General features: G+C 43.4%; 1 protein-coding gene across 3 annotated transcripts in view; it reads right to left on the bottom strand.

Moving 5' to 3' along the window:
• utrn (utrophin) overlaps nt 1-17,737 on the bottom strand; it is a 170,204-nt gene that overhangs the window by 92,690 nt on the left and 59,777 nt on the right. For all 3 annotated transcript variants that reach the window (XM_061091915.1, XM_061091917.1, XM_061091916.1), the window contains exon 55: nt 17,243-17,432. In XM_061091915.1, the coding sequence (XP_060947898.1) occupies nt 17,243-17,432 (190 nt within the window). The remainder of the gene's footprint in view (nt 1-17,242; nt 17,433-17,737) is intronic.

The raw sequence follows: 17,737 nt of genomic DNA, 5'->3' as shown, positions 1-17,737 counted from the left end.
CAGCCTGAGACCATCTTCCATTACACAGGCTATTTGTCCCCTCCAATTCAGTCCCTATACATGCAGTTCCCAGAGGCAATACACACCTACCTAAGCCCAACATCCACTATGGGGAAATACAGCTCTGGGATTTCATCCAATCAGTATTACAACTGTTTTATATGATGGAGCGGCATCATGGCAGCAGTACAACCTGAACCTCTCAGGAGATGTGTTGGCTGGACATTTCTATTCAGAGTGAATTCACATCCAAGTAAGTGCACTGCAGTCTGTTGTATTTTTTCTATAGTTTTTTTGCACAGCAGCATTGAATTGCCTCATTATTTCCCATCAAAGACAAACTCAGGGACGCGTTTGAGTTCTTTATTTAAATCTTGAAAATCCCACGTCAGGCTGCTCAACGACTCATCTGCTTATTGTGTTTGTGACATAACAAATGGAACAACCAGGAAGTGTTTCCTTTGGAACTTCTGAGGGACGCACGCTGCTTTGTTAAAGTAAACCTCAGATTGCAAGAATAGAGAGAACTGAACTGAACTGAAGCCAGCTACAAGGACTCTGATGCAGGCCATTCAGTGCAGGCCAGTTTTGTCATAATTCAAACCATTAAAGTATCTGAACCCGAGATTGCAGTTGCTGGGAATGAAGAATGAAAGGCTTCTTGACACCAGACTATAACTTATTACAAATCAAATGTCTTCTCTCACTTTACCGGCAATCAAGCTCTTTTTTTGCCTTACAATTATTTTAATCATAAATCACTTGACTTTAATGGATTTCATGCACTCCCTTGTTCCTGGAGCTTTCTGGTCCCAGTTTCCTGACTTGTAGGTATCTCTGATTAGCCTCTGCTACTGCCACCAGGGAGCACTTATAAATGGAAAAAGCAGCGCAAAAATATGAATATGTTGACCAAAGAAAATAGTCCAACCTGTAAAGGTGACATATAATGCTTTTTTAGTTTGTCTTTCCTCCAGTGTGTTATTGCCACAGGAGATAAGAGACAGGAGCCAAAAGCAGGAGGTTCAGGCCGAGGCAGAAAAGAGGAGCTGCAGCATTAGACACTTTGAGAAAAGTGATGTGTTTTCCAAACATTAGAGCATGAAAAGCTGTCAAGTGATAACACAAAAAAAAACAAAAATGTGAATCTGAATATAAGTACGATATGTTCGTCTTTAACCAAACCTTAAAAAGGCATAAAATCCACTCAGTTGCACTTGGCATTCAAATCAAGGATGCACAGCTCGTGGGTGATGAGTAATTGCAACAGAAATACTTTCCTTGGCCAACATTAGCCCATGTTGCCTTTTATGAAAGTGTAACCTTTACACAATGCTGCACTTCTTAAGATGTGACCAAACTGCCTCAGCCCTGTATACCTCTCCATGTGTAGGGTACGAAGACATTACATGTTCCTTCATTATTTCTCCATTTCATCTCCTCTCACCCGCCTGCTCCCTGGTGTCCGTCTTCCAAAGGGTTGCCTGTGACACTGTCATGGCAACAAGCATTTGGAGATGATAATGCTTACAAGCAGCAGCGTATAGTAACATAACCCATCATAATAAAAAAAACATATTAATGCCGTTAGTCTTTTCATATGTTTGCATTTTGCTACGGAAAAGTATTGAAAATCTATTTCATGGAGCTGCAGTTCCAAGAGGAGGAATATGGATCTTGTTGAGGTGTGAAATAGGATCAATTGTGAGGTGAAGTTGGATTTTTTTTTGTAGCAACCAAAGGAAAATTAATGTTGAACCTTATTGTCCAATAAAGAGGAAGTTGAACCCAATTGCAAAGTGCCAAGTTTTGAACTGTGATCACAAATGTGGCTCATAACTGAAGCAGAAATATCACAGATATAAGCGTGTTTTCCTTCAAGGGGGGGGTCATGGTTACTATGGTAAGAGGCTCAGATACAGTATGGTATAACTGTTACTTCTTTGGGCTGCTGATTACAATGCCGCTGAGACAGGTACTGTCAACAGAGAGAAAACCGCAGGCAGACCCAGAACTTATTGCTAGGATTACACTGAGTATCCCACCCACTGGAGAGGCTGAGTGACATTTGAGCTACTTTGTTTTCTGCAGAGATTGCTTTTTAGATAGTGTTTTTTGAAAACACACGTTTGAGAAAATTTAGAAACGCAAGGTTTTACAGAATCCTTTTTTGAAACCACTTGGGCACGTCGGTGAAAGAGCAAACAAATGTTTAAGAAAACACAGGGGAAGGGCATAAAGCTGTAGAATAGAGCTGGTGGATACGATGGAAACAGATATCTCTGTGGTGCTAACAGGAGACAGCGTGGAACGACTTATGGCGAGTAGGTAAAGCGTGGAGCTAAACTGCAGGGCAAGGATGCATCTTCCAGCCAATCAGAGGAGAGGGACAGGGACAGAGTTAATGTCATGACGACAAAGGGGCCAAAGAGAAGACTTTGAGCTATAAGTGAAAATGAACTTGAATTTAGTGCCATGTTGAGTGGTCCAATCAAACTCTGGAGTACGGATTAGAGCCTGACCCTGACCACAACAATTAACCTGGATCCCCAACCAGCTAACATAAACCCTGACCTCTAACCACAACCAATTAACCCAGACCCCCAACCAGCTAACATTAACCCAGACCCCCAACCAGCTAACATTAACCCTGACCTCTAACTACAACCAATTAACCTGGACCCCCAACCAGTTTCATATTGGTACAACATGAAAATGTCAACCCCACTTCCATGTTTAGGATTTGAAATTTTTGTAATTTTAATTAAATCATTTTTCAACACTACCTGCCAGTGCACTCACATACTTTCACGCCTTCTTTTTTGTTGTTTACTTGCACTACACTCCGCAAATTGCTGCGTGGTGTTAATCTGATAAAGGTGATGTTTATGTAAGTGGTGGCTTTTTCTGTTTATAAGAACAAATACTTCTTTGTCAAAATCTTTCATGAAGGTGACATAGCTTCACTGCTAATATGCTTAATTAAAAGGTATTAAGGCTGTTGAAAAACTAAATTAATTTCTTAGAGCATGCCAAAGCTGTTAATTATAAAAATTCCCACAGCATAAATAGTGTCCTAAATAAATACTGCCACATTTTTGAGAAAAAAAACTAGTTCAAACAAATGTGAACTTACATAGAATTAATTTGAAATCATTTGGATTCGAACCTCTTTTCTTTTCAATGTAAATCATGTACATATATTTTTACTATGTCAGCAAAAAATCCTTTCCTTCGCTGACCCAGAAGGCTTCCTCATGTTATGACTCGTAAGAAACAACCTTTTTATTCTTTAACATTTCAAACAGATGACTTCAGATCAAATACTTCATGTTTTCCACACATATAAGCCCCTGTTAAAACTTTGAATAAAACTTGTCAGCCCGGCCGACACAAAGGTCAGGGTTAAAGACAGCTTTATGAGCCACGTCCCCTCTGAGAGCTGGGCCCTCTGTGAGTGAGAGGCGACATTTAGCAGTGACTTGTAAGGCCACTCTGACTAAGCGAGTTATGATCACACACAGAAAAGAACAGAGCGAAGCGAGACAGTCAGACTGAGGTGATACCAGACGGAAGGTCAACGGAAGGAAGGAGAGAGTCAGAGGGATTGGGCGTCCTCGTCTATTGCCCTGTCACTCATTTAGCCGCATGGCGATGTCTGGCAGGGCGGGGACTCAAATGAGCTATAAATAGAGTGAGGCAGGATAGGAAGAGGACAGAGGACAATAATGATACATCAACCAGGTGGAGAGGTGGGCTCCTGTGATGTGTGTGGCAATTACTGGTCCCTCTCCGGGATGGAAAACATCAATCCCAAATTAAATCTTGATGAACTACCACAAATCAACATGGCAAATACGCACATAAACACACACACACACAGTCTATTTATAGCTCTGTCTTTGTCAGGATCGTCATTTCGACTTTGAATCTGTTTTTCTAACCACGAACCATTGAATTCACCCGACCCAAGCCAGATTGATCTGAACGTTGAGGCTTCCCTTGTTTTGACTATTACTGTGAGAAAGTAGAGAGTGAAAAACAAAACAAAACGCATCAGCACAATCTTCACCCAGACGTCCACCAAGGCTAAATTCTCAAAACCCTTATACATGAATCCTCAGTTTAACAAGGGTAGTTTGTATTCAGTGAGCTCGGTAAATGTAATTACACACAAACACACATTCTCTCACACACACACAAATAACCACATTTTTGGCTTCTCTGATGTCGGAATCGTAACAGGGTTTTTTCAAGGACACTTTCCAGCGAATCTCACAGAGATGATCTAATTAGTGTCATTAGCATTATCTAATTGTCGCTTTAAAAATGAAAAGATTAGCTCTGGTGCTAACTGTGCTAACCTATTTTAGGATTTCCAAGAGAGCGAGAGAGAGAGAGAGAGAGAGAGAGAGAGAGAGAGAGAGAGAGAGAGAGAGAGAGAGAGAGAGAGAGAGAGAGAGAGAGAGAGAGAGAGAGAGAGAGAGAGAGAGAGAGAGAGAGAGAGAGAGAGAGAGAGAGAGAGAGAGAGAGAGAGAGAGAGAGAGAGAGAGAGCATGCTTTCATCATAGGAAATTAATTTAGCTCTGGGTATATAATTTGATCCTTCAACCTCAGAAATAGACACATGGAGGCCATGAGAGGCGGAGGTGAAGGCCGGGGGGTCTGCCCCTCCTTCGCGCTCCTGCCCCCCACCCCACTTCACTAATTAACAATTGTTTTAATCCTCCTTTAATTCTGCAGACAATCGCACAATTTGTGTGAGTGTTTGCGTGTGCATGTGTGTGTGTGTGTGTGTGAGTGTTTGCGTGTGCATGTGTGTGTGTGTGTGTGTGTGTGTGTGTGTGTGTGTGTGTGTGTTGCACGGAAAGGGTCCCTCACACACCGTTCACCAGATTAGTTGAGCTACTCTCCACCAGACGTTACCCACAGCGACCCAAGGTAATTGCTTTTTAATTAAGCCCCCGGTGCTAATCCCAATGATATTTAGCAGAGACACACACCAGCGCGGACTCATGCGCACACATGCACTCGCCTGCACATACAGAGGCTGAAAAGGGGACGTGGAATGAAAAGCAGAGGAAGACATTCCACAAGATTTACCCGTCCGTACACCGGACCAATGTGTAATAGGCTTTGTTGTTATTACTCTTTTGTCCACACCGGTAGGTAAGGGCAGGAGAATATGAAGTCATTCATGTAGTGAAGCAACAAATGAATTTTCCCCTCATGCCCAATCTGAGAATATCCCTTTAGACTGAAAATGAGCACCCAGATCGATTCCGAACATTGTGTGTGTGTCCCTGTGTGTGTCAAGGTTTGTGTGTGTGTGATACTCTCTCCAGTGACCCACAATTAGGCCCTGCACACCTCAAAGATGTAAGCTTCTATCGAGCTGTTCTCCCCAGATGATCCGATAACGATACTGGCATCAGAAATGCCAAAAATGCTGAGTTGGGCATCAGCAAGTTCACAAATCTATGTCCCGATCCGATACCACGTCTTTAAGTTATATAAGTTTCACCCAAATAAAACTGCAATTTCTTTTCCTGGAAGTCATTTCTTCTCTGCTGCTACGAAACATCAATTGCGGTGTGTTGCTTCTGGCAAGTACAGTTTCTAAAGTGATGAAGAAGTAGTGATTTCCACGCTAGAAAGTCCCACAAGCAACACGGGGACATGTACTATGTGCAAAACTTCTTTTATAATGGATAAAAAGTATTTATAGTTAGTATTTATATAGGTTATATAGCCTAAGAAGTTATTTCAAATGCACTGGCATCAGATCTATACTCTGTATCCACCAATAAACAAAGTCCAAGAATCAAAATCAGTATTGGGAAGAGGAAAACTGGTGCAGCAACATTCTACTTTCTTCTTCTGTCATTCTATGTCTCTTTCTTTCCCTGCCCTTTCTCCGGATCCAACAATCCCTTTTTCCTGTCACAACCACTATCTCCTTCACTTCAATTCTATCCTTCCACAATGTCTCTCTATCAATTCTCACACTTGTCAGCCATTTTGTTCTCTGTTTTTCTTCCTCTTCTCCCTTCTGACTCACCCTCTTCTTTTTTTCAGAGGGACATCACATTCATCTCCCCCAGGGTCATTGGTGGAAATGTCCCTACTGTCAGACATTTGGGTGATAACTATGAAATATGCCGAACCAATGAACACCCTCACTGGCACCACAGTCGTAAATCTCCTTTCATTTCTTCTCATCCTCAACCCGCTCGGCATTTCCTTTGATGTCATTGGTCCGATGTGTGAAGGTACCACGCGAGGGAAGTTCAGGCTTATGTTGGACCGTCTTTCACAAACACTTCCATTGCTCACGCTGATCCGCTCTGATCCCTCGCTCGACTTTCTTGAACATCCCCTGTTTGATTGGGCCGTCTCGTGTCTAATCTTATAACCACGACCTTTCTAATTTAACGCCTCTTTTTGGTTTTACTAAAAAAATGCTCGGCGCAGAAGATACACGTTAAGAGCAAAAGCTCCTTTGGGTAAAGTTAAGCTTTTAAAAAAACTGCTAAGTATTTCAGAGAGAGATATTACTGACTTTACCCGTCATACTCATGACCCCCTACAATTTCTACAGTGGCATCTGACTCCGGCTACTCATTCTGGTTATTCTCTCTCCGGCAGATTACAGACTATATATAGCGTGATTTATCTTTAATCTCCCTGTGATATAACCGTACAAACCATTTTCAGTAGTTCTTTGTTTTTGCCGCACCAAAGTGGTTCCCCCTGAGGGCATCCTGAACGCACCGGCCTCCTCTTGTAGCCGAAGCACTGATAACTCCTTCTTCCCTCGACCGTCTCTTGGATATCTTTATTCCTGTTATCCATGATCATCTTTCTCGATTAACATTTCCTTCTTTACTAATTTTCAGGGCTTCTGCTTGTATTTAGAGAAACATTTTAATAAGCAACATGCATGCACACATACAGGAAGCGAAGCACACACACAAACAAACTCGCACCCAACCTTGGGCTATTAAGGCGACTCGCGCATGATGTGTGAGTGGTCGTAGCTTCAGCCTCCCAGGATCTGACCCTGCGTGATTAGATGTTGCCGTGTCAGAAAAAAAAGAGGAAGCATTTGATCAATGTTTTAGCTGCATGTAATGATCTGCTTCATAAGCGTGGCATCAAGGCAAGCTCAAGTAGCGTGTAAGCCATCTGTCTGCGACTTGAGGGAAAGATGGGCAGTTTTCGGAAGACGGGAGGAAAAGAGGGGGAGCATGAATGATTTAAGAGCGGCATGCAACGAGCAGATGACTGCATAAATAGAAAGAGGGGGGATATGAGCTAGAGCATATGCTGCGTATGGCTTACTGAGGAGTGGTATTAGGGAAATTGGTACAGAGAGGAATTATGACAGGAGAGGGAGACGACAGGTACAGTAATGGAAGGGAGTGTGGCTTTAAACTTAAAAAAGTTTGATTGGATAAAACTTTTCTTTCCCTTTAGTTTGATTGTATTAGGAGCCCTCAAGGTGGGTTAATGGATCAAAGTTTGTCTCCAAAGGGAAGGCAACCTTCAGAAACGGAAAAAATGAAGTTGTGAATAAGAGATTTGAAAGATTGACAAATCACAGGAAATGTTCCTTCCTCCTCCGCAAAACAGACAAAATCCAAAATCACACGGGCTCGGTACCACTCGCAACCACTGATGTGTAGCTGCAGCAGACGTTCTCTTTCAAGCAAACATGCCGCACCTCTTTTTTTTAAAGAATTAACTACCCTTGACGGGGGACAAGGGAAAGTGGCAAAAAGGTAGGGGAGAGACACAAAGGAGAAAGATTGAGCTGTAAAGATGCTGCAGGTAGATCGACAGGCAAAGACGGAGGAATGGAGAGAAACGTAAGAGTGAGTGACAGACAGTGTGAATGGGATGAAAATAAACACAGTTTCTAGGTTAAATCTATTGAGTAGTAATTGGATCAATTCTCGTCTGATTATTATTCTGGGCAGATGTTACAGACTGTGTGTGCGTGTGTGTGTGTGTGTTTGTTTGTGTGTGTGTGTGTGTTTGAGGCTGATGATGAGAGAATCACACACCGCCATCTCTCCTTCAATCTTAAACGTATATTCGGCAGCACCATAGAGATTGAGGCGCTAGTGTAAACAGAGAGAAAACCGTGAGCATCGATGCTGGAGCCATGCAGGGAAGAGAAGGAGGAGCAGAAAAGGAAAGTGATTGCACTTCTCATTTTATTCCTGGAAGGTCAAGCTGGCCACCAAAAATGTCACTGCCTCCCAATCAACTTGTTCCTTGTTCCCTCCATTTAGAGTTTCCTCTATTTTTGGTACTTTAAGATTTTATTTTGACAGTATTACAGATTCAATAGTCAAAAGGTTGATTGTCAGCGCGGGAGCACAAATTAAATAACGTCTCAAATCAAACTGTTTCCTGGTGTAAGGTTTAACAAAGGAAATGTAAAAATTAGGAAAATACGCAACTAAAGTAAAAGCATCGAGGTAACAAGGGTGCATACCATAGCAGTTATCATATCATTTCAGTTCTTGTATGGCTGTGTTGTATTGGTATAATCACAACGAACCTTTTGATCATATCTCACCAACACAGCGAACTGTAATCATCATTTAAGCTATATTTATCCATATGTTAATATACTATGAATACGCTTCAATGGAATTTCCCATTGACTCTTTCATGTCTGTCTCTGCCTCCGTTTCTCTCTCTTACTCCCTGGCTGTAAAGTGTTGTTTACTCTGACCGTCACATGTCTAGAGTCCCGGTGGTTGCAGAGCTTTCCAGCACCATAAAGTCCATCTGATGATAAACCGCAAAGGCATTAGCAGTTTCCAGCTTGCTGTTGGGGCCTGTCTGAAAGCCACTAATGGAAATGTGTGCACAAAATCCATCGCTATAGTGCACCGTAACACAACACACACATGCACACACACAACACACACAACTGGCTCGATGAATGCGTTTACTGTAAATGGGAGAGACAAAGAAGGATGTAGAGATTGCGAGAGAAGTAGCAGGGAGGACTTTGTCTATATTTATATATGCATCCATTTAAATCTGTTGTTATTTATTACATATTTAATTCGACCCCACAAATCACCACTACTGACAATAGGGAGTCGATCTGCAGGGATTTACGTGTAATGTGGATTCCGATTCCTGTCTTCATTTCCTTTTATTGTTTCTTCTCTCTCCCAAAACTGTCCTGACGAATTTAAATGATCTGAATTTATGAATCTGTTCCCACGTCTCCTCTGCTTGTGTATCCTCCCCCAGGCTGCGGAGTAAGTGTATGTGTGTATGCTTATGCTTGATTGAGTAAATGCGTGCGTGCATGTGTGTATCAGTGAATGTAATGGCTCTAAGCGTGCGTGAAAGGAAATATCTGCGATTTGTACGTGAGACGGGTTACTGGAGGGAAATGGGTGGGGGGTGGGTTGTGGCTGCACCTGAGGCTCCAACTGCTAATGCTAACACTTGCTAATAACCCGAGGGACCTAGGTGGAGGCTCAAGGACGGTGGAGGTCAGGCAGCTGGGCTCCGTGCCTGAGTCACCTGTCCTGGGGTATCTGTGAGCCAGGAGCAAAGGTGGAAGGATTGTTGAGCCCAGAGGCCAAAGCAGTTGCCAGACAAACAGTGGGAGAGACAAGGCACGACTCCACATGGTCACAGCTTCGGGGCTGATTGTAGACACACACACACACACACGGCAGGGGCCAAAGCCACAGAAGTGAGAGTAGCAGGACAGTCCTCAGGAGAGAAATGGGCCCTTCAGCCAATTCTCAGCTACTGATTACACACGGAGAGACGGAGCAAAAAGAGAGGAGATGAAATGAGCCGCCTGGGCCCCTCTGTATGTCTCAGTGTAATCTAACCAGTCATTCTATCCACAAGGACTCTTAACCAGTAAACTACTCAAATCACAAATAAAGTAGAAGGTCACATGGGTCGAGGGAGGTGAAACGAAACAACCGGGACTTTAAGGATTCAGTGAGATTCACATTTAAAGCATAAGTCTGATTTTCTTAATAGTCGTGATGGTTATTCTCTGTGTGGAACAAATGCCCTCGAGTAGGACAACAAACATAAAGAAAGCTTCAGGGAACACTGTATGGATATAAAATTAGTCTAATAGCGTACAAACTCATTAAACATTAATGTTTTGTATCGAGAAAGTGGGAGAAGAAAACAATTCACGCAGCAAATAATAGATGCAATTCTGGAAACACTTCAAGTTAAATGGCTTCTGCTCCAAAGGCTGCAGAGCTCAGTATTATACATCAACACAATGAGTGCTCTTAAAGGGGCCTGCAAACGAAAAAACACAGCCATTGACGAACGATTAATGCAAAAAAGATGAGTAACAGGTTATGATCAAGTAGGTTTCATAGACTTCCCAGCAATCGCAGCTCGGGAGCCGGCTCAGGGGTCACTCTGCTCTGTGCTGCCACTGTGAGACATAGTGAGGACCAATATGATGGAGGTCAATAAGTTTTAGAAGATAAGCTTGGCTTTGCAGCTTTATTGGACTGCCAGGGATGAAATACAGCCTGCGTGTAACGTAAAGCCGTTATGTCACAGGGCCTGATGTCAAGGAGAGTTGCTGACTTGGTCACTCAGATCGGTTTGAACTTACCAATATCAAATATCGGCCTTTTTTAATATCTGCTCTCAAGTTCTCAACTTGTTCATTCCAGTAGAATATTCGAAATCAGACAATGGCCAACGCTGTCCTGAAGGAGCAGGAGAAGCCGAACCCAAGAGGGTGAGCCCCGAGCAAATCCATCATGGAGGAGTCACTGTTCCAGTCTGGCGGCCGCTGAGCGCGCCCCGGGGAGGCAGGACAAGCCCGGCATTACTGATTCCCCGAAGGGAAGGCCAAACGAAGCTGGAATGACTGATGCAACCCAAGGGGAGGGTAATCGAGTGTGGAATGACTGATGTCTCCCGCTGGTAGGGACGCAATCCAGGAAAAGGTCCGGCCTCTAAACAGACCAAATGAGTGATCGTACTCCAGATGAGAGTTTACAATGAACGGAAGGACGGAGGATTCTGTGCATGTGCCGCAGAAGAGATCAGATTTCACCGGTTTTCCTTGTAAAATAAACAGGAGGCAGAATGGCACATGCATGATAAATAACTAAGGAAGAGCAAATCTGTGTGAAGCCCCCTCATGCCTTAATCTCGACCTTGTGCCGTCTCTGCTGCTCTCTGTATTTCTCCGATTTTTAGAATCAAGGTGGAAGCAAAACCTGTGCAATCTGTCTTTGGCAAAAACACAAAGAAAGACTGACAAACAACCACATGTAAGCGGTAGAGACAGGGCCGAGCACTAAAGAGAGATGGATTTACGGATTAAGGACGGATTAAGTCAAAGTTTGTTGAGGCATGATTGAGAACTAGTCCGGTGCATTAGTCCCTCACTCTCACTCTGGGCTGTAAAATCCCAGCAGCTGGTCCCCTCTGCCCTCTGACTCTCTGAGAGTCAGTCAATGTAGTGGCACAGCAAAGAAGATCAGCGATCAATAATGATCAACAGGACCAAATGACCACGAGTCCACCGCACACCACTGGTTGTTTCCTCTAAGGTGAAATCAATACGGCCGACAAACAGCAGTAACAGGTTACAGAGCAACGCGACTGGGTTTGGTTTGTCATTAACCATCCGGATCACAGTCTGTTCAGCTCCTGCTAATTCATTCAAGGCAGGAATATGCTCAGCCGTGTGTATGATTTCAGCATTTAAATGACTCCGCCATAACAAAGTCTCCTAATAACTTCAATTACTGGGTTTAATTATTTATCACGGGCATAAAAGTGCAGATTTCATGAATACTTCACACACACAAATGTATTAGTTTATGCCTGCACCACTATAAAGTCAAAAGTTTCTTCAATTATGACAGTATACAGTGAGAAAACACAAAGCCAGCACGCACGCACGCACACACACGCACACACACCAGGGATGCACAGTTGGAATCATTGCTATGCAGGAGAAGTGCCAAAAGTCCTGAAGTCAGGTGTTTATACATTCAAGTATTTTTTATATATATGTTTTTTTTTGTTCCAGCCTCAGTACGTGGAGGTGATAACTCCCCACAAAACATAGCACAGACTGTCTTGACAACCAAATGACTTATGAAGAAGAGGACTAAAGAAATAGAGGACGAAAGCTGGATGAGGGAACGACAGACAACTTGGTGACACTTAGGAAAAGAAAAGGAAAAACTCAAAGACCTTGCAAAAGCTATCACACAAACCCACAGTCAGCTCTCTCAAATCCAAAAGCCACACTCCAAAAATACAATAACAACAAAAAGTTTGCATATGCGAATATTTCCATCTGATTTCCACATTTCCATCTAAATAAAGAAACTCTGTCCTCCAGCGAACTCTCTCTCTCTCTCTCTCTATCTTGGAGTCCACGTACCTTGCAGAGTTTGTGGTAGCGCGGCGAGGAGATGGCCATCCTCTGGAGCCTGTGAAGGAAGACCACCACTTTCTGGAGGGAGGTCCGGACCATGGCCATCATCCTAAGACTGCTACAAGCCTGCAGCAGCCTGCTCCTGGTCCGCATGCTAGCACTGCCCTACCCCGCTCATATTGTTCTCCCTCTCCCTCTCCCTAGCCAGCCGACCAGACCCCAGCCAAGCTGACGTGATGCACACACACACACATGAACACACACACACAGGGGGAGGAAACCACACACACTTGCAAACGTACTCAGCTCAGCATGCCTCTGTGTTGCGTCACATATACACACACAAACTACACAGAGTGAGCGCAGCCTCGGATAGGTCTACCCCTCTCTCTCTCTCTCTCTCTCTCTCTCTCTCTCTCTCTTTATAAACAGACAGCTCCCAGCACACACACACACACACACACACACACACACACACACACACACACACACACACACACACACACACACACACACACACACACACACACACACACACACACACACACACACACACACACACACACACAGTCACACACACATGTGATGATGCAGGAGAGCGGGACGAGACAAGACACTCACTTTCTCCTCCACGCGGACATTTACACGTGCAGCACCGACCGCAAGAGGCAGAAGGGAATCAAACAAATCACTTGTGACGCTACCCCGCAGAGTCAGAGGAGGGTGATGGGGAAAAAGAAGATGATGAAGAAGAAGAAGAAGAAAAAGAAGAAGGGGGGGAAAAAATATCAACAGGGAGAAAAGAGTTGGAAGTGGCAGCAAGCAGGAGAGGAGAGGAGGGCGCGAGTTGCACCGGACGAGAAGAGAAGCTGGATACGCGGCTCACTTTTTTACTGCCACTGATCCAGAGAGAGAGGAAGAGGCAGAAAGGGAGAGAGGGATACAGTTATCCTCTTGGACCACAGAGAGAGATAGAGAAAGAAATAGAGAGAGATAAGAAATGAATCAAAAGCAGTAGTGTAAGGGACACAAAAAAAAATCCTCCGGCGTGACGGAAGAATGACACTACGCAGGCGACCTACAGATCTATGAGCGAGACAAAGAGAAAAAGAGAAAGAGAGCAACAGTGAGTGGGAGTGGGGGAGAGAGAGAGAGAGAGAGAGAGAGAGAGAGAGAGAGAGAGAGAGAGAGAGAGAGAGAGAGCACAAATGAGATGCGCACACACTCACACACACACACGCACACACACTCACGGACACACAACAGGGTTACGGAGAGGGAGGAGTCTTTTCATGCATCGAGGGTTCCTGGAAGTTAAGTCTCATTCATTTCTGCACGGCAAGTTTTAGTGACGGACAGCTGGAACGTTTCCACGGCTGCACGACACCATCCATCATGAGTGCAAGTAATTGTATTAGACTTTCTTACACTGTTCCAACCCTGTAGTTAAAATGATTTGAACCCAAACCATGATCTTTTTTTTCCTAAACCTGACAAGCAGTTTTTGCACCTCAATACGAGAGGATGAGAACGAGACGTCTCAGCTGTCATTCATGATGATCGCCTCAATTTTACAGCATCAAATATCTAATTAAAACCAAGCTTACCAGAAAAATTAACACTTGAACATCAGTGTGATTAGAACTACCTAAAATGACAAATGTATCTTAATGTGTATGTCTTAGCCTATGTCCCATCCACTAACATGGAGATGGGCATTGTCATGTCGCCCATCTGTATACTATGGTACCAACTCCTATATCTCTCTGTGGAGAGGGGACATGAGTTCTTATTGTTATGCATCATCTTTCATTCCGTCGTTGGCAAAATGAGGCTTTAAAATAATATTAACTGAGAAGAAATGAGGGAGGCCTTACTGGAGAAGAGCAGATTAAAGATGAGAAAAATAAAAAGTGCGAGGAAAGTTGGGAAGTAAGGAAAAAAGGTAGGAAGAAACGGTCGAGGCAAGATAAAACGGTTTTTAAGCATCGTTTTATCTGTGCAGAAAAAGGTGAAATCTTTGGAGGATCAATCTGTTTGAAGTGCACATAGGTACAGTAGAGATGACATCCAGAGACAACGGGGGGGAAGAAGGAACGAGAGAGGCTGGTAAAAGCAGAGATACTGGAGCTGCACAATCAGCAGCTATCATAATAAAAGTGCTGCTCAGCTCTCGCAGAGCCGCTGACCACACAGTATTACGCACAGGTGGGTATTGTACATCTATTCATGCTCTCAGTGATGCTTACTTTTATTCAAAGTGCAGCTGAAAAAAACTCTTTCTCCCAGCCGAGAGACAAGAGGCTATTATTTGAAGTGCAGGTGAAAAAACCTCTGTATCGCCCAAGAGCTGCACTCTTCACACGCATCTGTGACTCATCATTCAAACTAATGCACATACACAAATGGTTGTATTAGGCATCGCAATACGAGACGCATTATAATACTTGGTACCTGCGTGTGGTGTCAATTTATACAGATAAGGACAGGGACTTCAAGGCACTGAAGAGAAATGAGAACAACTAAATGAACACAAATCCAAAATGCCTGTAAACCAACATGGCTCTCATCGACTCAGCCAGCTAGAATAATGGCCATTTACCAACAGGGCTCATGCACACACACACACAACAATAGAGAGAAGGGATCATGGTAAGCTGAGTGAAGAGCTGTGTTTAGACAAGGTTTAACTCGATACAGCGTCCAATTCAAGTTATTCCACCGGGTATCGACTCGGCTTCACAGGGAATTACAAGGGAGACCGAGTGTTCTGTTGGCTTGGTGTTAAAGGCAGTGACAGTACTAGGTCTCAACTAAAGGGTTAGAGGATGCATGTACGTCTCCGCTGCTCACGGTGCCTTGGTCAACACACACACACACACACAGACACACTCTCTAACACACATATAAGGCAAGCCTGATAAAAGCAGCTCTTGAAGCCGTGCGCACCTTTGCACTTCTCTGCTGGATGCCATTAGTGCTACAGCTTCCAGTGTGGTGAGGTATGATTAAAGGGATTATGTTCCATATATCATGTATCACACACCAGCCTCAGTGTGAGAAATGCACAGTATTATATTCCATAAGATTAGGTTTATATATCATAATGTATCTGGTTGTATTGGACCATGACAGTGGATTTTCAGGTTTAAAATCCCAGGAACTTACCTACTCACAATGTACTATCAATAGTAAAGCAACATAAAACTAAATAGACACACAATAATGTATTTTGACAAAAGTATTGTTCAAATTGTAACTGATGTAGTCCTGTCCACCGTTAATACAAAATAAGAGCCTCATTGACTTGACATTTAAGGATGTTCCAGCACCGGTAGCATCAGAAATACCTCCAATACGGCCAGTGTCGCTCATATGTGAGTTCTCGTGATCCCTCACCCAGTGCGGGCAAATGCATAAAACAGCAGTTACTATTCAAAATGAACTGTGTCCAAAACTTCTGATGAAAGTAACTGGACACTGAGCAGCCATCGTGAGTTCAGTAAACCGTGGGGGGGATGTCGGCACTACGTCAGCACTCGTCCTCTACGGCTCGAAGTCTGCCTCCGTCTCATTAACTCACTTTCTAAACTTAAGTGTCATCCATCAATTTCTACTCCGACCGAGACTGAGAGCGGCAAATGAGGATAAAAAAAGGGATAAAAATAGACTTGGACACTAACAAATTCAGAGAAAATCAAGCTCCACTAAATGTGTTGCTGTTCCACTAATTCCTGGATTTATCAGCCTTAGACGGATTCTTAAACCACATTTACTATGCACAGGATCTTTGCCACGACTTTGACAGACTTTTTCGGAATAAAGTAAAAAAAGTATAATGTTTGTGTTCTGTAACAGCTTGAAAGGGTTCAGAATGATGGATTGTGTTTGATACAATAAACGTAGAATGTGTTCATTTCTTCCAAATGATCACAATTATATTAAACGCAAAACCAAATGCAGTCGAGCTTCAGAAATGAACTGGAAAAGTCTCAGCGTCATGTCAACACCACATTGATGAATTCTTGGAAATCTTTGAAGCCATTCATGCAGCGATTTGATTTTCTTTACTCCATAACCAAGGCCTGTTTTTTAATGATTGGACGATGCAAATGGGAGTGATAGTGCTGTGGCATTCAAGGTGATGGGAACCAACCACTTTATTTATGGAGAGAAGCTTTCAGTTCTGACAGATGAGTGACCTTGCAGCATTTTCTCAAGTTATCCGAAGATCCAAACGATCAAATCAGTGACCATTTCTGAATAAATAAAAAACGTACCAGAGTGACAGGGTCAACATTTTATTTAAACTAACACCTTTCAACTTCAGCGAGACGTCAAAAAGGGAAGATTAGCGCCCGTTGCGTCTGTTGAAAGGGTGAAGTGAAGTGATAATGGGATTACAATAATACATAAGGCATAAGATGAGAGGTGTCAACAATTCCCTGAGGGAAGGTCCGGGTAAATGACAAGCCAGTCAGAGTGGGTAGCAAACACACACACACACACACACAAAGTCACACACATACACTCCGAGTTCCTAAGCAGCACAGGACAAGACGATCAATGAGCCACACTCATTGCATACAAGCACTCACACGCCATCTGCATGCCCTCCTATTTACACACCTATAACCAGCAGGACGGACCCACACACACACACAAACACAGACACACACACACTAACACACCAAACCCAGCCTCGGTTTTGTTCGTGAAAGATACACTAATGGATGGTGACACAGATAATAGGCGAGCACCTGTGAATAGAGTCACAGTTCCTCTGTATAAAAAAAAAAAAAATTCTACCTCCAGTTGTTGCTTCAGCTCCTTCCCGTGGGCGGAGTCCTGCGTCAGGTCTTCCCTCTGGGAGGCGTCGGCCAGGACGTTAACGGTAGTCTCCGCCTCCTGGAGCCACTTGAGGAAGGACTCCAGTTCCCTGAGAGTCATCTGCAGACCCTTCAGTTCACCGTCCAGATGAGTGTAACGGTCACTGCCCCTGCCGATCAATAATGAGTCCAATATGTGACGACATATGGGAAAACACTTGATTTATAGAAATCAAACTACTGTTGCAGTCGATACACGATCCAATACTGCTGCGACATCAGCTTCATACACTGACAAAATAAGGTTTTGCCAACTAAAAAAAATTGATAATGCTTAAATGAACTAGAAAGGCACTCAGTAGAGGCCACATTTAAATTCACCAGAACCAGATTTATATTTGGATCTGCACACTCATAAATATCAGTCCCCTAAACGTGTTTTTCATCAAGATCCATGAATTATTCTCTGAGAAAT

This window comes from Limanda limanda, chromosome 18, assembly GCF_963576545.1.
Source record: "Limanda limanda chromosome 18, fLimLim1.1, whole genome shotgun sequence".
Lineage (NCBI taxonomy): Eukaryota > Metazoa > Chordata > Actinopteri > Pleuronectiformes > Pleuronectidae > Limanda > Limanda limanda.
This window is presented reverse-complemented; position numbering and strand designations above follow the sequence as displayed.